The 23,119-nt window shown below is 39.6% G+C and overlaps 1 protein-coding gene and 1 pseudogene across 1 annotated transcript; one reads left to right on the top strand and one right to left on the bottom strand.

The window, feature by feature from the left end:
- Positions 1 to 589: 589 nt before the first annotated feature.
- Positions 590 to 1,925, bottom strand: LOC137278866 (insulin-like growth factor-binding protein complex acid labile subunit; annotated as a pseudogene).
- Positions 1,926 to 13,422: 11,497 nt separating this feature from the next.
- LOC137276796 (toll-like receptor 4) lies at positions 13,423 to 18,131 on the top strand. Its single transcript, XM_067808439.1, has 2 exons — positions 13,423 to 13,506; positions 14,905 to 18,131. The coding sequence occupies exons 1-2, from the start codon at positions 13,492 to 13,494 to the stop codon at positions 17,815 to 17,817; spliced, it is 2,928 nt and encodes a 975-aa protein (XP_067664540.1). The 5' UTR covers positions 13,423 to 13,491; the 3' UTR covers positions 17,818 to 18,131.
- The last annotated feature ends 4,988 nt before the right edge of the window (positions 18,132 to 23,119 follow it).

Here is a 23,119-nt window from a genome sequence, read left to right as displayed (position 1 = left end):
GCATCAGATCACGGATGTAAATTCTAATGCTAGCTTTGTATAGTGCGTTTGACTTAAAAGCTGACCGAAGAATTACAATCTAACTCGAGAAGTACTAGAGCTAAAATACTATGTGAAACGTTGGTCATAATTAAAACATCATACGAACTCTGTGAGGTTTTTGCAGATTTTATATCCTAAAAATATAAAATGTTGTTTAACAAACTATCATAAAAATATTGACACAGTTCACTGTTTGTTACGAGGGAGAAGTTGAGAGGAAGAGACAGCCAGGTGTTCGAGAAGCACGTGCACAAAGTTTTGGATTCATTGATCTGTGCTCTGCTGTCTAAATGATTTCTCGCACACCTGGCTGTCCCTATTTATGAAAATCATTGGGAAACTTTTGATCTGTACACATCAAAGTTAGGTAGTTATTAGTCAACAGATTATTAAAGAACTTGTAAAGTCACTGGAAAACTTTATCTAAACTGTATTCCTCAGTTATCTCACCCATCTACGGTCAGTACGTGCTGACTGGGGTCCGTAAAAACTTAAATCAGTGAGGAAACAACAAATCGTCTCTCTTGATACATCGAAAAGTGGTAATTTACTCGCGCATACTGTATTCACATGGATACCTCTTACGGCCAGTCATACGGCCTATTCTATTTATGCTTAGTGTTCTCAGACGCGAATTCTGCAGTCCATACGTAGCTTGCCCCATATTTGATATTCCCAGATATCTGTTATGTGACACGAGGAGGGATGTAAGGTTCTTTAACACTTCAAAAGACGATATTTCAATGCCAGTCAACTGACAGCATGACACATCTAGTGTCTTTAAGTGAGGTATATTCTCAAATGTATTATTCCTCAGGTAACGAGTGTAACCTAAACCGTCCCCCTAGTGATAACGACTGGAGCTGCTTCAAATTCTTGAATCCCTTCCCAAAGTATGGTTCATTCGGTCCATCAATGCGCAGATCTTGTAAGGACACTAAGTATTTGAATGCGCAGCCTGGATAAGCATCTCCTTCAAGGTGATCCCCAGTACGGCGAATGTCCTTTTGAATGGAACTAGAATTTGAGCTATCTTTCAACGATCGCCTTTCCAACTTTTGCTTCAAGCGTGCGTCATAAGGGCGAGGTTGAACATTTTGGTTAATGTGGAGTACTTTAAGGTTGGTCTGATGTTTGAATAGCCCGTCACGATAGACCTTTGTTGGAGATAAATGACTGTCAGTAAGATCCAAAACGTCTAGGTCTCTTAGCTCTCAAAAAGCGTCAAGTTCAATGTACCGAAGACCATTGTACGATATATCCAATCTGGTAAGATGTTCATAACTGAGAGATCCATTTTCCAAGCGGCGAATATAGTTTCCTGAGAGCTGGAGATCAGTTATGTTGGATGGCAGATGTGTTGGGACTTTATGAAGTTGCCTATTCCCACAATCGGCTGTCAGCCTCTCTCCATAAGAAGAACATTTGCACGGCACACACTGATCTTGATTCATATGTTGACGTGCACCATTACGTGTATCTTGACTTGCATCACCACTTGCATCTTGACTTGCATGCACACGTGTATCTTGACATGCATCATCACGTGTATCTTGACTTGCATCACCACTTGCATCTTGACTTGCATGCACACGTGTATCTTGATATGCATCATCACGTGTACCTTGGCTTGCATCAGCACGCGTGTCTTGACGATTATGACCACGTGTATCTTGACTTTCAGCATTACGTATATCTTGACTTGCATGACTACGTGTATCATGACTTGCATCATCACTTGTATCTTGACTTGCATTGGCACGTGTATCTTGACTTGCATCATCACGTGTATCTTGGGGTGAATCATCACGTGCATCTTGACGTGTATCATCAATTGTACTTTCACTTGCACAATGTAATAAGTTCAGACGTTTATCATGCATCATTAGATGCAACGTGGTTTGCATTTCGACTCGCAGTTTGGAATGATGTGGTAGAAATATTTGAGACTGGGAGTTCCAGCAGTAAGGCCAGCAACAGAAGGTTCTGAAAGTAGCATATACAGACATTATTCGTAGATACAGACGTCTTGAAGGAAGGATTGTTTGAAAAAACGTAGAATGTACAGAACAATATTTCTCCTCCGATTTTTCAAATGTGCTGAAATATCACTAATGCCTAAGACCGTTTTACCCATGGTAATGTTGATAGGTGGCAAGCAGCACGACGGTAAGGCCACCCAGTGTCAGTACTTTTAAATTCAAAATAAAATAATATATAAGAAAATAAAAGATGCAAAACGGATTGAGTTGTAGTTACCTTTTATCCTGAATATGACATTGATAGCCAAGTTAATTATACAGTACCATCTATTATTGCAGTTGATAATACGAGTACCTTTGTACAAACATCCGGTTTCTTACTTTTGATTGATCTCTGAAAAAACTGTTTAGGACAATGATGATGTCTCTCCAGATTGTGATTATACACAATCAAGTGATTTGTTAAGTGCAGTCTTTTTAATTGTCTCTAAGACAAACTATCTGAATAAATAATGAAATTGTTCTCCTTTGATTTCTAAAAGAAATAGCGTTAATAAAATTGAAAACAGCTTTTGAAAGAGGAATGGAACTTCCATCATGTAATCTTAGAAAACAGGTGTTTGTATCAGCTGATGTCTTAACTCCATCTTTCGATCCGTCTGAGTAAAGAAATCAGTAACGATAATACAATTTCCAGGGTTAACTGTAAACGTTTGAAAGCGCAGGTGGGAAATGAACTGTCGCCAATGACCCGGGATAGACTCTCCGCGTGGTTAAATCTGTGAGGTGTGTTTATCTGGTATTCCTGTCGTGAGCCCTGTATAGGGATTGAAAGGCCGGGCGGGACAGCTTAGGAATGGCCAGCGAGTCCTAACTTGACACACAGAAGGGAGCAAGCTACAAAGACATATTTTATATCACTGGAAAGATCTCGAGGAGATGAACACGTGTTCATAAGCTCACAAATTGGCTCTGAAAATGCATTTCTGCAGAAGGTTCTGGCAGAATTTTTTCTGCAGAAATTTCTGGCAGAAATGTTTATTTCACTACCAGAATTATCTTAACTTAATAAAATTAAAGACCATAATTAATGATACTCCTGTGTGAGAGGTAGTTTCATGTTTATTCCAAGTAATAAGCACTTAGCGTGATCAATTGATCTGATATTTTTCTTTTGCTACCAGAATTATCTTAGTTGAATACACCTTCGTTATATAATTTAATAGAGACTTTCTTTAAATGATGTGGTTTTCCCCTGTTTAAAGCCTATTAGTACCAGTCAACCGAGTATTTCATTTATATAGCTTTTACAATTTAAAAGGCTTATGCATTATTCCCACCTGTTTCATTATAACACAGCTGTAACTTCTTAGTGGATTCACGTCGTGCAAGATTAGTTTAACAGTATTGGGGTGCATGTTCCAATCCCAATAAGCCTACATTGTTTTGTATGCGATATGGGTTGAAGGTGAATAGAGACGAAACCGGACATATACTACATACATACAAAAATAACAATGTAAGACATGTGAGCCATAATTTGAATTCATCAACATGCCCGGAGAGACCAGCGTACCAGATGAGATGATAAACAAGACCTATGCGATAATGCATCAGTGTTCAAAGTGAGAATACCTGCGAAAATATAATTGGCTCGTTGAAACAATGATTTATGCCGAAGTGGCCACAGAGTTTTCACACCTGTTAATTGGTTGTTTATCAGGTTGTCTCTATAAGCAGTCATCGTTCCGGTTCGGTTGTCCTTGGGTGGACATCGCGGTTAATAATTGCGCAATCCAGAGAGCGGCCACTCGGGGAATACACCAAAACAATGCCAGTTGGTGCTGCATGGACAATAGACGTTTTGTAGACTATATCCAGTACGTTTTGTCGGTTCAAGGTCACGTGCAACACAAAACAGTTCTTACATAGTATAAAAAAATGCAAATAAAACTTATAAAGTTGAACATTAACGCGATTAAAAAAAAAAAACACGTAATCGGAAAAGTGGTTTCACCACCCATATCACATGTGCAGTGATTAGCTTGAACCGGGAAGCCAACTCGTATAAACACAAGTGATGTGTGCAAGATTATCGTTGCGGTCGAAGTGGGAGAACAACAGATGTTTCTTGTGGTTACAAGCATCTTGGGTCGGCAGTAATAACAGTAAACTGGTACAATACCTGCATATTTGCAGCCCGTGTTTTTCAAAAAATGTGTAGTATTAGAAATGCTGATTTTATTGTTCAGCCTGAAAACTGAAATGTTTTCCATGATGTATATGGAAACATAGAAATATATACTGACTATGACAAGCAGTCTCTGTCACAGACAAAACGCAATGTCTGTTTATTGTCACCTGTCACTCTGCTTGTCTGCTAATGACAATATGCAATACTCAACTTCAATCATTGACCAACTGAACACCTGTCAGGGTATACACCACAAATAAACTATACATTGATTTATGGCTCGTGCACCTGGGGTCTGTCTCTGTCACATTATGTAATTACACAGACAGACAGGAGCGATTCCTGTACACATGACGTGTTATTTACGTCTGTGGGCTGCAAACAAACTGCCTCCATTTTCCCCGTATGACTGGGTCGGACGGAACTGGGTGCAAACTCAGATTGTCAGTTTCAAGTTCTGTATGTACAAAACCCAACATTTCAATATATAATATTTATGGATAACAACTTCTTCTATATTGTGTATGCTTAGAAGTGGATGGGTGAATCATAATGATTAGAATTTTTTCAAACAGTTTAACACTGTATTTTGTACGAATCCACGAGTGACTGAGATAAGTCTTTCTATTCCTGTTTGAAAAACATGTAACTGATAATATGACGACGGTACACTGGAACACTGATATAAAGTGTCATCATCACAGACACATTTATACAATTTAACATTTCAACCACTGGCCTTTGTTACGAAAACACGCCAATCAACTTATCTCACTAGCTTATGTCATGATGAGATGAAAATTCACTCACTGGGGTCTTGGTGAAAAAAGGTAACACTAACAAATATAAACGGAATATTGTACCACGTTAGTCATTCTGGAATGGGATTTTGTCCGTCCCCCAATGAGACGGCTGACAGTAACATGTTACTCCGCAGGTCTTTTTAACCGGATATGGGCCGGGAAAGCTACTTTCTTAATTATAAAGAGGAAGGTAGAGGTAGTTTTACCGGTCATAGAGGATGGTTTGCGTCACGGTATGTGATTACGGAGATGTAGCTTTACCGGGAATGAAGGCAATAAAAAACTAAGTTACCGTATTCACCATATTTAATTTGTTCGGTTTTGCTCGCCATATATTACAAACAATGTAAATGAAATAAATGTATATACATGTAAAATGTAAGTTTTATAATCCTCACATCACACCAGTTTTAACAGTTCAGATACACAGTCAACATATTCCATATCATCTATGTCCTGGCTCCGTAGATCTTGACTCAGGGATCTAAGACGACTGTCTATCTGCCGGTAGCGGCGTTTCCTCTGTGGAGCACTAGGGTAGGCTGTTAGTCGGGCACAGGACACTTCGCTCACTGACTGATCCCTTTGGAAAAGTGGGAATGGTACAGCAGGATGTGTGTGTTCTCCTTCTTCCACGGCATGAAGTCTGCTGTCTCTGTATGCAAAAGGAATATTCATGAGTTGATATCCAAAAGTACATCCTCGCTTACGCTCGGGAGTAAATTTAACATATTAACCTCGCCCTATATATACATATGGAAATTAATTAAGCAACACCAAATTCAAAGACACATAAAAACTTAACAAAGTTAAACGAAGTAATTTTGATGATTGATTATTCAATTTTGATGTATTGACATACAGCATGAGCTTTTCATGGGTTGATATGACGCGCGTGAAGCTTGCACAGCGCACGTGCATTGCTTTAACCTCAACTTTCGAAAAATGCACTTTTTCCCTGGGGTGTTTACAAGCGCAGGTTGTCGATTGCATTCGGTTTTTCATTCATTTCAATGTCATGGCACGTAGGAAATTATCAGAGGCCACTCGTTGGCAAATAATCGGCATGAGGAATGCTGGTATGTCTCTAAGACAAATCGGGACTCAAATCGGACGACATCATTCCATAATTTCAAAACTTTTGAAAAAATACCGGGCCACTAATGAAGTTAAAGACCTGCCTAGACCAGGAAGACCCAGGAAGACCACAGTCCGGGAGGACAGAGCTTTACTGAGACTTGTACGGCGCAGGTCCTTCGACTCGAGCTCTCGGTTGAGACAGGAGTGGCTTCCAGGGAGACCCATCTCGAACAGGACTGTTCGGAATCGTCTGAAAGCTGCAGGATACCGGGCAAGGAGGCCAATCAAGCGACCCAGACTGTCTCCAGCCCATAAGGCAGCCCGACTGGCCTGGTGTAATGACCGTTTGCACTGGAACATTGCCTCTTGGAGGAAGGTCCATTTCTCAGATGAGAGCCGGTTCTTGCTGCACATGGTGGACGGTCGTACTCGGGTCTGGAGGCAGAGGAACACAGCAATGGCTCCACGGAACATCCAGGAGACTGTGGCCTTTGGGGGAGGTTCCGTTATGGTATGGGGGTGCATTTCCATGAACTGCAAGTTGGATATCATTACCATCCGTGGCAACCTTAACGGTGTTCGTTACCAACAGGAGGTTCTTGACAGGGCTGTGGTACCTCATTTTGAGAACCATCCTCTGGCAACGAGACCCATATTTATGGACGACAATGCTAGACCTCACAGGGCGCATGCTGTAAATGATTTTTTGCGGCAAAATGCAATTGACAGAATTCCATGGCCTGCCATGAGCCCTGACCTCAACCCCATTGAACATTTGTGGGACTTTATTGGCCGTCGTGTGAGGCAGAGAGACCCACCAGTCCATAATCTCAACGAATTGACGGCTGCCCTGCATGAGGAGTGGAACAGGATCCCCCAGAATCAGATCCGGAGACTCATCCAAGGAATGAGGAGGCGTCTGGAATCGGTGGTGCGTGCGCAGGGAGGACACACTAGATATTGATGAAAGTCGGTGTGCAGACTCTCAGATGACTGTTCTTTCTTTCCATGTGACATTTGTGTTAATACACCTGACAACAACGTCTGTGGATGAATAGTAAATTGTGTCCATTTTTTCATGAATTTAAGACAGTTTTAAGAATTTGGATTTCGTTGCAATAAAGCAAAGTCTTGATACTTTTTCCCTTTAAGTTGTTTGTCAGAGATCGTCTGTTGAATAAAAAAGTGTCAAACTATATCAACCCGGCATATTTTGATTGTCAGAACACTTCAAAGTTGCTCCAATAGAAAAAATTGGGGTGTTGCTTGATTAATTTCCAGGTGTATATATACTTAGTTCTATCTATCTAACATCATTTAATATTTCAAACATTTTAGTTTACCCCGTAATTTGCTCAGCAATAACGTCTACGTATCAATGTAAAACAAAATGTACTACCTTGTCAAACGAGCAGGACATCCAACAACAGTGCATCTCCAGTATTTCTTTTCTGCCTGACTTCTGCGACACCTGAACTTGTATCCATCAAAAATATATGTTGTCCTCCGCGCACTGTGTCAACGAACGTTACTATTACTTGTGCATTTGCCATGATAACTGAAGGTATAGCCCCATGAGATAAATATATATAATGAGAGATAGGAAATTGACAAACATGAGTAGATGTGAGTTGGAGGCGGGTGTAGTTCTAATCAAAATTGTAAACATCACACACTTGGATGCTGTACTCTGTGATCCTAATAGGAAACAAATCGCATTAAACAAGAGAAAATCACAGGGGTCGTTTTTTCCATTAATCGGTAATTGTCAGGGTTAACTGATCACAGTGTTTTTTCAGTTAAGTAGCTTTGGCGGTACAATCTTGCGTTGGAGAAAGTAGCTTTCCCGGAACTACGCTAATTTAAAAAGTAGTTCTCCCGGGCCGACACCTTTTAACCATCACCGATGTAATGGCAAGTTAATCCTCGGTTCACAACTCAAGAACGGCGCAAAACTTTCATTAGTTTTTTTTCGAATTTACGTTAAGAATTTAAGACACTCATCCGCGGTATCGGGTTATATTAATAATAACTTCGTGTTAACTGCATATAGCAAAGTTTCTGTGTAGGTTCTTTCACCATGTTCAAGCTAACAGTGACAACAACCAAGTGATTAGAATTATCGAATGCTGTGACTAACATCATGTACTTGAATAACAAGGAGTAGATAACTGGATCAGGCCAGGTGGGAACTAAAAACAACAAACAGTGCAACCATGACGCAAATAGTCAGGAGGCACTGAGTACTAAAAACAGAAGTAAACGAACGGGTGCTGATTGAAAAAGTCTGCCTCTTGTGACCTCTTTGCCAAGACGTACGCCTGAAACATAGTGTATGGAATAAGTCTAACACAGATCTGAACCAAAACATCTAATGATATAATGATATGAATTGTTCAGATTCCTCATACCCGTCTTGGAGGTATTAACATCATCATCCTTTTTTATTACCTGAAGTTTACAAATACATGCAAAATATCATGAGGATACTTTATACCCACAGAAGTGTACATACTGTCTGTTTTCAGTTTCCTGCTGATGAATTAGATATTCGTATTCTGATGCAAAAATACCCCAAGCCCAACAATTCAGATAATAAATTCATGTGTCATAAATGATCTGATACAAGTGAAAGGACGGTCTCATACACACTCTTCCAAATATTTAGCCTTTGAAATGTATTTACACAGAATGGTATTTGTCTAGATAGTTTTGTGATTATGCTTGTACTATCAAGAACACATCGTCTAAAGAAAGTCCATAAGTTCTCGAGATCTTTCCAATGATATAAAATTTGTCTTTGTAGCTTGCTCCCTTCTGTGTGTCCAGTTAGGACTCACTGGCCATTCCTAAGTTGTCCCGCCCGGCCTTAGGGAATATTGCTAAAATACAACTCTGACTAAGTTCAGATTAAGAGTCCTAAAAAGTCAAACATTCTCCGCAATATACGGGAATACCAAACATTTGATTAACATAATTAACAATGGAAAATAAAGCATTAGCTAAATCAGTACTGTGTCTTCCTGTTGTCAGTTTTCCGAGTCCAGTGTAGACAGTTAAAGTTCAATTAATTCAGAAGGCACGTAATGAATAATTAAATAATTCCAATGATGGAAGCTGTGACGAGTTAAAAGATTTGAGAATGGCATATTCCCAAGATTTCCCAAAATTGAATGACCAGTTCCGGATTTTTGCAACAATTCTGGTACTAGACATACACTTCAGTTTTCCCACAAATCGAAAGAAATTTTAGTTTTTGGGATAACCACTCCATTTCTCCACGAACAGCCAGGTCTGGGTTTTCTTCGCTAACGCCAAGAAAAACCGACACGCTCTGATTTGAACAGCATTAATGCAACTGAATTCCTGATTTCCAAGGATAGTAGAACCATGTGATAAAATCGGTTGTACTGGATTCTCATAGAGACTATTATATACGTCATATACCAGATATTAGGTTACATGTATTAGGTTACAGATATTGGGTTACATGTATTAGGTTACAGATATTAGGTTACATGTATTAGGTTACAGATATTAGGCGTTGTGGACTCCCAGCTAAATGGGCGATGTGGGAGAAGGGCAGGCAGGAAAAGTAGGCAATGTGGGTATATTCCAAGACAACAAGGGAAGCCTGCAACCAATTAGCACCAATTAGATGAACAAGTGGAAGCCAGGGATTACTGATCGATACGGGGACGTATCATTTGCATCGAAGAGAGGTATCATATAAAAGCATATATAGAGAACGTCAGTACAAAAGATAACTGTTCCTCACTCTTCTCAGAAACAAATGCCGTTTGGTATCAAGGGAAAAACAGGTGCGAAAGCAAACAGAATGGATAACTGAAAATCAATAAGGACACCAGGTGTTGACAGAAAAAGGTAAGCATGTCCTCCCATGTGTACAATTCTAGTCTCCACGACATAAAACAATGACGATTAACATGATGCACTTTTTAAAGAGATCCTAGAATGTATAACATTACATTCCAATCAATCAGTTCGTCCATGCTAACTCTAATTCTTTAACCTCCTGTTATTTCACATCAGTATCTGACAAATCTCAAAACCTTGCAAACATATCCGTTTCAGATTCATTTCCGTTTTAATTTTATCCACCTCCAGCACGCGTTACAAATAACAGGCAGGCTGATATTACTCAAAACATCCTTGTGTGTGCAGATCTCCTTATCAAGCTGTATCCAGATACTTACAGTGTTATCAGCTCGTAGCATGTGTCACTAACTGATATCAGTAGAAAGGATATTTCCTCTGCCCAAAGCCCAACCACGTTTTTGCATGCTGGCCATATTGGCAGCACGTCACCAAAATGTTCGCTTGAGGGCATTTGCATCATTTGCATGTAAACCCACAACTTGTTTTAAATATTACTGTATGGGAGAATACACTTGTCATATAAAGAAACTGTGCATTGCCATAATATTATCCCAGTTGATAAGTACGATAACAATGCCATGGGTACATGTAAATATTAATGGAAGGATTATGAGAGCATAACAAGGCTGGAGAATTTCAGTTGAAAAGTCAATCACAATGACGTCACGTGTACACAAGGGGACAGGGGTCAAACGACCATGTCACAAGCTCAATAACGGTTATGTCCACCATTGGCATTGAGAACAGCAGTGCATTGACGACGCATAGAGCCTAGCAAACGTGCAAAGAAGGCTTGTGGGCTATCATGCCAGATTCTCTCAGGTTCTGTTGCAACGTCAAGGACATTCCCTGGCTAATGAGGAAGACGGCGTACACGTCTATCCATCTCGTCCCAAACATGCCTTACCGGGGAGAGATCCGGTGAACTTGCAGTAGGTCAATGTTGTGGTGTTGCAAGAAATCCATAGCAACCTTTGTTGTATGAGGGCGGACATTGTCCTGTTGGAATGTTAACCCAAGGCCATGACGTTGCAGAAAAGGAACTGCCACAGGTCAAAGAATCTGATTCCTGTAGCCCACACCAGTTACGTTGCCCTGAACAATCACTAAAGGAGTTCTTTGGCATGCTGTTACTCCACCCCAGATCATCACGGAACCACCACCAAAGCGATTCCTCTCCAAGACACAGACCTGTGCATAACGTTCTCCCACGCGTCTATAGGCACGTTGACGTCCATCACGATGATGTCAATGTAGGTCGTATGATGGGGAGTCGTGGTCTGATCCTGTGATGACGTAAACATTGTGGAACTGTGTTGGGGTGAATAAGTCCTGGGATGGCCCGGGCAGTCATCACTGCAGTCTGAAACCTGTGGCGAAGATGGATATCCCATATCCATCTGTCCTGTTGTCCGATCGATGACGTCATTTGTGTTCTGGTAGCGTCTCACCAGTGTAAAAATGGTGTTCGCCAATGGTCGTTGAGATATTCCCAACTCTGTCCCTGCTTTGATTAGTCTAGAAAATGCCACTGACTGAACCACTAATCCAGTTACCGTTGCTGTTGTAGTAAGTGTCTAAATGCAACACACATTTTCGAGCCGTGATTATACAGGAATTACACCCAACGAAATAGCATTTACAGCTACACTACCTTGCATTTGGCATACGTAAACAACTAGGCAAAATAAAGTTATTACCGATGTCACTGGACACAAAATAGAAACAAAGATGTATGTGAGATTTACGATAATTATTTTACATACAGATAAGATACGATAATTATTTTATCCTCATTTTCAACGAGGAAGAAATTTACTTCATTTTAGGCTTCCGCCTACATATAGACTACACAATCCTTCACTCATTGGGGTGAGGGAAATAATCCGCTTTAGGCAATGTGCCGGATTGCAGAGCTACTGATACATGTAAAAGGCACGGAAGAGACTTGGATTTTATGTCGGTATTGACAACTTGCTGTATGAATCAGATGCCGGTTTTTACAGCTTCCACTATATACAGCATCGTACACAGTCAAATTTTACATGCACCTTTACATCAGTCTGCGAGATATATACTATTAGTATTTCTCAGTGCATTATGTCTGAAGTTTGTTTGAATGTTTTAAATAAACTTCAGATCAAAAGAAAGTTATCACTGACTGAAGCAAAAAAGTGTACATTCATGCAAAAAGTGCATAAAAGTCACTAAATGAGACAGCGATAAAGGACCACACCATCTTTAGCGAGTGTGACCACCTTGTACAGCAAAACAAGCCAGCACATGTCTCCTCACTGAGGTGGTTAGTCCAAGAGAAACTGTTCATCTTCCTTTCTGTTCGGTGGAGATAGCACACACTGTCTTAACTGACGATCAAGATCGAGATGAATCATATTCCATACGTTCAAGAGAATCTGTTCAAGTTCCTGCCAGTTTGCTGCCTCAACTGACGATCAAGATGATCTTAGAGATATTCAGTGTTGTTCGTATCTGGAGAACGCGCTGGCCAAATAAATATGTTGCCGTTAACATTGGCTATTCTCGAAAAAGTCAAGTTGTCTCGGGCCTGAATGAACATTTTGGTTTGTCATTTATAATTCCCTGCACCTGGGATAAGTCAAAAGTGATAAATAGAGAATCTCATCCAATTGTCTACTGATATCGATTACATGAACACGGGTTTATAAAGTTTCAAATACCTTTACCTTTATCAACGAGTGTTGATATAACTGATATCAATAGACGCGTTGTCTATTGCGTTGTCACTGCGTTGTGACATCACGTTCATGACATCATAGAATTGTCAGGGCATTGTATAAAATCTGCTGTCAAACGATATCACCTAGGACTTATCATATGATTTCACACAAACAGTTTCTTCTGTGGAACACTTGGATGATAAACATCCAAACGTACTTTCTTTCATCACATGGCTTTCTATCCACAACATGTACAAGCTTTCTTACCTTCATTCAGTTAAAATAATGTTCAAAGTGTCGCTATACCTAACTCCCTCGCTTATGACAATAGTGTGTCTAAGACACTTCCGGTCTTATATAATTAAGGGGTGTACTACTGTGTTACGTATTGTTGACGTATCTATGGAATGTTATTGGGAACATTCTAGCGTTCTCGCGAACAGGAGCTGTCGAAAGTTCTAAATAGCAAAGATTTTGTTAAATATATTGTTATAATCTGTGCATCATTCTTTTCCTTTATATTATTTAGAGCTTTGCATAACACCAGACAGGGAAGTGCCATCTGCAAGCATATCTGCAGCTATTGTGCGTGCAGTTCACCCACTGGTTGGATGAATAGTTGTTTTTAGTTATAGGAGGGATTTAGATGAATAAGAGGAAACAGGGAAGTGCTGACTGCTATCACCTCTATAGCAAAGTATGTGCATGTAACTCGTTGGTTAGATAAGCAGTTTTCCTTGTAGCATACATAAGGAAACCGAACGCTGAATAGAGCTGGTCAAGATTCGGACATGGAGCTCGTTCGGGTGAGTAAGAGAGTTAGAGTTAAGGGAGTTAGAGAGTTTAGTTTGATTTGTTTCAAGTAACATATTCACTGAATGAGGCTGTGAAAGTTCAGCACTTTGATTTAGCACGGGTTTGGTTCTGAAAATAACACGTTTCATAACAAAACGCATTGAGTGACCGAAAGAACCTGGGACTTGATCACAGATATTATCATGTCCCCACTTTACAAAATTGATTCAAGACATGTTTTACTTTCCATTGTAAATTAAGTTTATGTAATGTGTGGCATTCGTTTAATGTGAACTGAGCCAGGCACTATTTTAACAACACTCCTCACATACCACGACAGGAACACCAGATAAACACACCTCACACATTTAGCCATGTGGGGATTCGATCCAGGCCCTTTGGCGTGAGTGTTAATATATGTGTAAACACATGCAACAAGTCTGGGAAATTCCTTGGTGAAAAGTACATGTACTATGAAAGCTTCCATCGACACCCGCTTGAAATGGTTTCATGAGGCAAGTTCATGATGAGTGAGTGAGTTTAGTTTTACGCCGCACTCAGCAATATTCCAGCTATATGGCGGCGGTCTGTAAATAATCGAATCTGGACCAGACAATCCAGTGATAACGGTTCTTACAAGTATTCCCCTAGTAAACGGCGGGGGCACAAGACACATGAAAACCAAACTACTGAAACACACACGTATATATTTCATATCTTCAGTTGAATCACAAGCATAATCTACATTCTATGATCAGATTCTGTAAATAGAATTTACCGCATATTATTAATGCTACTGAACGAGTGAGTCTGGTTTTACGCCACCTTTAGCAATATTCCAACAAAATCACGGAGGGGGACACATGAAATGAAATGTCCATGTGGGGAATCGAACCCGGATTCTGGCTTGACTAGCGAACGTTTAAACCACTAGACTACCTCACCTTCCGAACAGCCATTGAAAGCCATCATCAGCTGATAGACTTTGTAACTTATTCCGGAAGTGCCATACTTTGATGGGTTGAAAGTAAATTGAAAAGCAAGATCGAGTGAAATATCAACAGTCACCAATGAAATTACATTACGTTAAATATATCCGGTAATGGCAAGTATTTTTCCTGACTTCATAGTCATTACTGTTTGAAATATCTTGTAAGATCCATCGCAAGATATGAGAAAATAATGTAACGTTTTAAGGTCTAACGTATTCCACCAGTGTATAAAAAAAGATCACTGAATCACCTATAGATTGAGGGTAAAAGTGAAAACCGTTGAGACCTATTTCCTGCTTGGTCGGTGGGAACTTTGCACACGGAATCGTAATCCCTGAATATAAAACCATCGCGTGATTGACGTCGGTTCAAAGCAGTAAATTACAAGCGAATAATGTTTTTATATGGTCCTTTCAGAACCTTCTGGTGCTGGTCCTATTGCAGGAACTTCCAGTCTCTGAGAATGCAGTCACATCATTCCAAGCTGTGAATGGAGATGCAAGCTACGTTGCAACTCAAAAGGCAAGCATCGATGAAAGCAATGGTGCAGATGAAGCAAGTCAAGATACACGTAATGATGCAGTTCAAATTACACGTGATGAGGTACGTCAAGATACAAGTGACGATTCTAGCCAAGATGCACGTGGTGATGCAAATCAAGATACAAGTAATGAAGCACGTCAAGATATAAATGATGATGCACTTCAAGATACAAGTGTTGATGCAAGTCAAGATACACGTGATGATGCAAGTCAAGATACGCGTGATGATGCAGCTCACGAGACAACCGGCCATGCACGTCAGCATGTGAATCAAGATCACTGTGTGCCATGTAAATGTTATGACGATGGAGAGAGGGTAATAGCTGACTGTTCACATCAGAAACTTGACAAAGTCCCATCACACCTGCTACCCAACATATCTGTTCTCAATCTTTCAGGAAACCACATCAGTTGCTTGGAAAATGGATCTCTCAGTTACGTACACCTTACCACACTGGATGTATCTTCCAATGGTCTTCAATATATTGAACTTCACGCGTTTCAGGAGTTAAGAAATTTAGAACTTTTGGATCTCAATGACAATCATTTATCTCCAACAGAGGTCTATCGTGACGGGCTATTCAAACATCAAACTAAGCTAAACATTCTGCACATTAACCAAAATATTAAATCTCGCCCTTATGACGCAAGCTTGAAAAAAGCCTCTAAATGTCGACCATTGAAAGATAGCTCCAATTCTAGTTCCATTCAAAAAGATATTCACCATACTGGGGACAATTTTGAACGAGATGCTTATCCAGACTGTGCTTTCAAATACTTAGTGTTCTTACAAGATCTACGCATTGATGGACCAAAAGAACTATATTTTGGAAAGGGATGCAAATTGAAGCAGCTCCAGTCGTTATCACTAGGAGGACGGTTTAGAACGTGTTACACTCGTTATCTGAGGAATGACACATTTGAGAATGTACCACACCTACAGACTCTGGATGTGTCATACTGTCAGTTGATTGACATTGACATATCGTCTTTTGAAGTGTTAAAGAATCTTACATCCCTCTTCGTGTCACATAACAGATATCTGGGAATTACAAAATTGGGACAAGCTATGTATGGCCTACAAAATTCGTCTCTGAGAACACTAAACATAAATAGAATAAACCGAATAATGGGACGCAGTACATTGTTGGCAGCTGAAGATGTCAAATGTCTAAAGAATATCAAATTAGAAGAATTGTACATTGCAGGAAACAGAATAGAAATCATTGACAGAAATGTAATGATTAACCTCCCAACATCTCTCAAAAGAATATCTCTCAGGGACAATCGCCTTTCGTTTGGGCTTTACTTGATGGAATTGTCTGTGTTGACAGATTTGGAGTGGCTTGATGGGTCGCATCAAAGTGAATCAGCAATATCTTTCTTTGACGATGCAAATCTTCATTCACGTCACCTTCTTCAACGAGATAGTTATAGCAAACCTTTCACGGGAAATGTTACAATTTATGTGCCCCCAAATGTTTCATTTGTCGATGCAAGTCATTCAAAAATGGCCTTTGAAATCATAGGCTTCCAAATTGGTGAAAACAAAATTCGGGAGATAAATCTATCGTTTAATTATTTTTCTTCGTGGACGGGTCCAATCATAGGATTAACACACCTAGAGAAAATGCACGGTTCTAACAATTTCTGCGAATACTTGGCTGAAGGAGTCTTATCATATTTTCCATCCTTGAAATATCTGGATGTCAGTTCCAATTACCTTGGATATACCCTCACGAATGACACATTTGGTGAAATCCCTTTGCTAGAATATCTCGACTTATCAAATAATAAGATAAGTTCACTTCCAAAGCTGATCTTCAAACATAACAATCGGCTTCAAATCTTAAATTTAGGTTCTAATTATCTCATGTCGTGGAGCATCGAACAAATCAGTTTCAATATGACAGTCATCAATTTATCAAGAAACTCTTTTGATGAAGTTCCATCTCTGTTGCGTCATCAAGTCAGTTGCATGATGAGAGAGGATTTTCAGTTGTACTTTCATGACAACCCTCTCAAGTGCAATTGCTTGACTTTGAACTCACTGAAATGGATGAGAGATTATTCTTTTAGACTTCCCAATCTTGATAACATGATCTGCGTGGATGACAGTAACAGACAACGTTTATTAAAAGACATCCATCAGCTCGTCTTTGACCTTGACAAAAGGTGTACCTCCTACTTAGGTCTATCTATCGGTGTCCTCTGCCTTGTGATGCTTGTTCTGAGTTTGTCCATAACAGGAATAGTGTACAGGTTTAGATGGAAACTGAGGTATCTTTACTACCTGTTGCGAATAAAACACAGGGGTTATCTGGCTGCTGAGGAGGAAGAAGAAGGTGGATCTCAGTTTGAGTTTGATGCTTTCATCTCCTATGCTGACGAGGACCGAGGATTTGTTGTTGAAGACATGAGGCGGATATTGGAGGGGCAGCGTGGACTTCGTCTCTGTATCCATCATCGAGACTTTCTTGTGGGGGAAGCTATTGCTGCAAATATCCTGAATGCCATCAGATCCAGCCGGAGGACAGTGATAATCCTATCAAGAAACTTCCTGAAGAGCTACTGGTGTAAGTATGAGGTGGAGATGGCTAAGATGGAGAGTATCTACACTGGACGAAACACACTGCTAGTGGTAGTCCTGGAGAAGATCCCACTGAAGGATCTGCCTCCTAACATAGTGGAATTAATGCGGCAAGATTCCTACTTGGAGTACACGGATGATCAGGAAGGTCAGGAGGTGTTCTGGGAAAATCTTGACCGTGCTGCACATACTGCGTAGCTGCTTGTTTAGAAATGGGAGCGTGTCACATATATTTCATAATTGAACTTTCCTTTACCGTTACCAACTTAATACTTTTCACATTGGTGAAACGTACCGATATATTGTATTATTATTTATCAGTACTGATATATTATATTATCTGTTTCTTTATGAAAAGTTTGGATAAATTATCATTTTATCATTTAAAACATGTTTTTTGTGGCTTTTTGGTTTGTTTTCTTGCTTTTTTGTTTGTTTCTTTGTTTTGTTTCTGCATCTATATCTGCAGTTGTAACGTTATTTAGGAACTTTAAATAAAGGTTTGCTTTCATCTGCAGATAAGGATTGTATTTTTTCCTTCTGAAGAATGAATGTGTGATAACGAACGGTCCACTGTGGTTTTATAAACAGTGAATGTCAATACAATGTCAATTCAACAATGCCAATACAACAACTGGATGAATACTAACTGTGATGCTATAAACAGTTCAAGTTTTAGTTTCAGATCTGTGTCCACCATTGATATCTTCCAGCACTTTGCTTTAAAGGTTCTGGGTCCATTTCTGTAGAGGCGTCCAAGTGGATACAGTATGCGCGAGTGAAATACCACTTTTCGATGTATCAAGAGAGACGATTTGTTGTTTCCACGTTCATTTAAGTCTTTACGGACCCCAGTCAGCACGGACTGACCGTAAATGGGTGGGATAACTGACGAAAACAGTTTAGATAAAGTTTTCCAGTGACTTTACAAGTTCCTTAATAATCTGTTGACTACTAACTGCCTAACGTTGATGTTTACAGATCCAAAGTTTCCCAGTGACTTTAATAAATATGGACAGTCAGGTGTGCGAGAAAGCATGGAGACAGCAGAGCACAGACCCTGAAGCAAATATAATAAAGAAAGTCTAGAAAAAGTAGCAAGTCTAGACACTTTCTGAAAATGATGAAAGTCTCAGGGTTCCTTTTCATATCATTTTATTTTCTTTTTCAGTACAATATGTTCATATCAGAGACTAGTTGTACGTCATGGGTAATCCATACTCTCACACACTCAGGAAACAATAATGCGAGTGCAAGCGCAATGAATTATTACTTCGCTCAACGCTTATTCCCCTTTTCAACATAACGTTGTAGTGCCTCTAGTCTTGTGGGTGTTACTCAGGCTGACCTATTTTTAACACAGCGCAGCGCACAGTGACAACACAGGAAGACGCAGGCCATCAACAGTGGAGACTCTCGTGAATGCTTATAGAGACATGGACACATCACAGAAAGTGCTGCATGTTGTTCAGTCGTCGCTATCAGAAAACTCTTTCACAAGTAAGTTGTCACAACTTGAAGACATAGTCAAACGAGCTTGTTGATAGTGTAACCGGTGAAATAGCAAATTAGCTACCTTTAGAGAAAATATCCGATAGAATAATAAAACCCATCCTATAAACAAAAGATCTAAGATATTGGGTCTTTTACAGAAATTTTGGACAGGGCTATTAGATCTGCCTGTGACTGTATGCCGAAGGATCTTAAATTCAGGTCTATACAACTTTGTCCATCTGTAAACATTAGCAGTACTGCTTAATCACGTGAGTGTACAGGTGACTCCCGTCAGTCGTTTCACCGAGTGGAGCAGGGTTCACGTTGCATGGTTTCCGTTGCATGGCATAATGCATTTAAGTCAATGTGTAAGTATTTTTAATATGCTTTAACTGACATGGAAACAATTCATATTCAAGTGTTTAAGAACAAAACTTAATTAGAAGAACGTGGACGTGTTTAAGGTGCAAGATTCGACTAACGGGATGGGTGATCAAGCTCGCTGACTTGTTTGACACAGATCCGCAGATCCATGCTCAACAAACCAACCAAAATGTATGAGAAAAAGAAAAGTACAGTAAAGGGTTACATGAAACATTGGTGAATGGTATAACTGTTGATCGGAGTAGTGTGAAGTATGGAATGGTGATCCGTGAAGGTCCGAGGTAGAATAGGCATTCAGCAAGAGAGAGAGAGAGAGAGAGAGAGAGAGAGAGAGAGAGAGAGAGAGAGAGAGAGAGAGAGAGAGAGAGAGAGAGAGAGAGAGAGAGAGAGAGAGAGAGAGAGAGAGAGAGAGAGAGAGTGAATGATTATAAACGTCCGTCCGTCTGTCCGTCTAATACCAATTTTATTAATGAGTTAGTGATTAGGTTTCAGATGAGCGAATGGGGGTTTGATACCAAATCTTTCAAGGCTTTAAAACAATAATATTTCAAGGAAGCGAGCTTAGCATTCTGTTTATTGCTTTCCAACACAGTTTGGCAGAAACTGCCTACACTGTGATGACTCTCAGATTTCCGTGAGTAAAGGAAGGTCTAATACCATTGCGACCTCATAACTGTAACCATAATGACGTCACGTCATATGTCTAGCGGTATTACATTAGTGTAATATTGCCGTAAAAATATTACACCGAAGTATACTCCACGGGCGAGTAATAAATAGAGTGTACTAAACGACCTTTCGTGTAATACCATTTTCATTCGCTTTCACTCGTTTGATGCTAATTCTGTGATGAGTTTCATAAAAATCCAGCTATTTTTTTAATTATTGTTCTTCTAATATTTGTATAGCATCGATATCCAGCTCGGCGTTTAGGCGTTTGTTTTTTTCCGTCGAACACTGAATGCCAGTGTCAACGGAACGCTCGTATTATCAATCTGAGCACCGTGCAATCTGAGAACTAGCAGTTCGCATATCGAGTTTCCATCCTTACGAAATACCCATTTACCCATTTAAACTTTGACAATTCTTTTTCTCGACAGTGTAGAATGAAGACGTAAATTACCAATTCTCTGTGGAGCTAATTGCCAGTTATATTTTGGAAAAGTAAAGTCTTGACTCTCTGGGAACCTTCAGTAGGTTTTAACTGGTAACAGCTCATGGAACATGGTGTGTAAAAATCCAGAATAGGGACTCTTGGCCCGTTACAGTCTTATGATAATGCAGGCATATTTTGTAATCTACTTGATTTCTGTGACAAATCGAATAGCACAGATCAAGAAAACACAAATGTAATTACAGTTTTGCTGATGTTCCCTTTTAAGAAGTACAACTCTCTCCATCACAATCAGTGACAGTTGATGGGATACAGCTTTTAACTTTGGAAAAATACATCTCAAGGAAGTAACGCAGAAACGTGAAATCATTCAATCTACGTTACCACCATATGTAATCTACCTGAACATTTTGTTTCAATCATTATAATGTAACATGGAACAAATTTGGAATAAAATTTTGCCTTCTACACAGTATCATTCACTATTGATCAGAAATCAATGTACAATATTCTTGTTTGGAAAGGGCACCAGATGAGGAAACTGAAGAACTACGAGAAACGTGACATTTGTCGTAATATATGTTACCCTTCATTGTATGGTAGCTCTGTAGCTTACGATAGACGTATTATCATGGATTCTTACAACAAAATGAGCATTATGTATTGATGAAACAGTATAAATACATGACATGGAAACGTAACGAAGTATAGCTTTATTAAAGGGTGTCTTATAATGTTGAGAATGTTCATTTTAGTGTAATTACGCTACTAAGGTCAAGACGGCTTAGAAACATAACTTACCAAATGCATTGATTTACCATTAGCTAGATTTTGCATAGAAAGTATTGAATTTATTGATAGATCAATATGTGAAAAGAATGACAATTGTATAGTTGCTGCCAAGAGGACATTTGTGTGTATTAAGTATCACAGACTGTCTCTGTACATCATCTGTGACATATTACTGCTATTTGCTGCATCCTCTTGAACCACTTGCCTCGCTATTGTCGGCTCTTTCCAGCATTTTATGTTGTATATTGGTATATGTAGGTCACGTAGATGACATCCTTAAAAACTAAACGACGTGAACTCTAATTATTCTTTTATTGTAAAGGCATCTGGAATAATCGGCTGTTTGTCTTTAACACATGTTCCTAATTACTTCTTCAGCTATTTCACATCATTTTAAGAATTTTAACGAGGTATTTGTGTGTTCTAGATATTGATATAGTGTTCCCAGAAATTATTGAGAAAATCTTTGTTTTTTTCTAATGATGCTAAGATTGGAAAAAGGGCTTTCACTATGCACTAAGCATACTAAATAAGGGAGACAACTCTTGAAGGCTTAGAAGGCAGCTCATTACGTCAAGAGTTATCGCCCTTGTCTGAGCAGACGGCTTCCTGTGTTGACATGGCAGAATTTACAGCAAGAGAGAAAAGAAAGCTCATTCTAGATGATTTTGAAAGGGGTGAGGCTGATGCTAAAGTGTTAGCTTGTAGACATGGTATTCCTCTGTCTACAGTATACAGAACTTTGAAAAATATTCAAACAGGAACCGGGATAGAGCACAAAGCAGGGGCAGGTCGGCCTAGGAAATTCAGTGTTGTGGATCGCCGAAGACTTGGGCAGATTGTGAGTAGGGGCAAATTGAAAAGTGTTGAGAACATCAGAAATGAAATGATTAGCAGAGGAAGTCCTCAGGTATGCAATGAAACAGTTAGGCAGGAATTACAGAGACTTAATTGGGTGAAAAAACGTGGAATTCCCTCGCCGTTGATGAAAGATGCACAAAAGGAAAAACGTTTAAACTGGTGTCGGGCTCATGAAAATCAAGATTGGGATAATGTTTTCTTTTCGGATGAAAGTTCTGTTTGGCTTTTCCCTAACTGTGTGAAAATTTGGACCATAGATACTGTCAAACCTATCTACCAGCGACCAAAACATAGCCCGAAGTTTCACATGTGGGGTGGCATATCGGCTCGCGGAGTGACGCCATTGTGTGTTTTCACGGGAAACTTGACAAAAGAAAGATACGCTGACATTCTAAATGGTCACCTTCTTCCGACAGCACTAACATAGTATGAAGATGATTGGATTTTCCAGCATGATAATGACCCAAAACACACTGCGCGCTACACAAAACAGTTTTAGACTGGCCCAGTTACAGCCCAGACCTAAACCCAATTGAGAATGTGTGGGGAGTCATGAAGGACAGAATAAACCAAAAGGGACTGAGAAATATTGAAGATATGAAGGCCGAGGTGGTCCAATATTGGGATACCCTGTCACACGATTACCTACAAACTTTGATGGGTAGTGTGCCTAGGCGTATTCAGGCATGCATTGCAGAGCGAGGAGGTCTAACAAAGTACTAAAACAAGACTGAGACTGTAAAAGGATGCTGTTTTAACATGTTTATGTAAGTAAAACGCCAGAAGTTAATAAACGTAATGAGTTACATGACGCAACATGATTCTCAATAATTTCTGGGAATACTATAATTCAGC

Source organism: Haliotis asinina, chromosome 3 (assembly GCF_037392515.1).
Source record: "Haliotis asinina isolate JCU_RB_2024 chromosome 3, JCU_Hal_asi_v2, whole genome shotgun sequence".
Lineage (NCBI taxonomy): Eukaryota > Metazoa > Mollusca > Gastropoda > Lepetellida > Haliotidae > Haliotis > Haliotis asinina.
The sequence above is the reverse complement of the archived record's forward strand: the minus strand, read 5'-3'. Positions and strand labels throughout refer to the sequence as shown.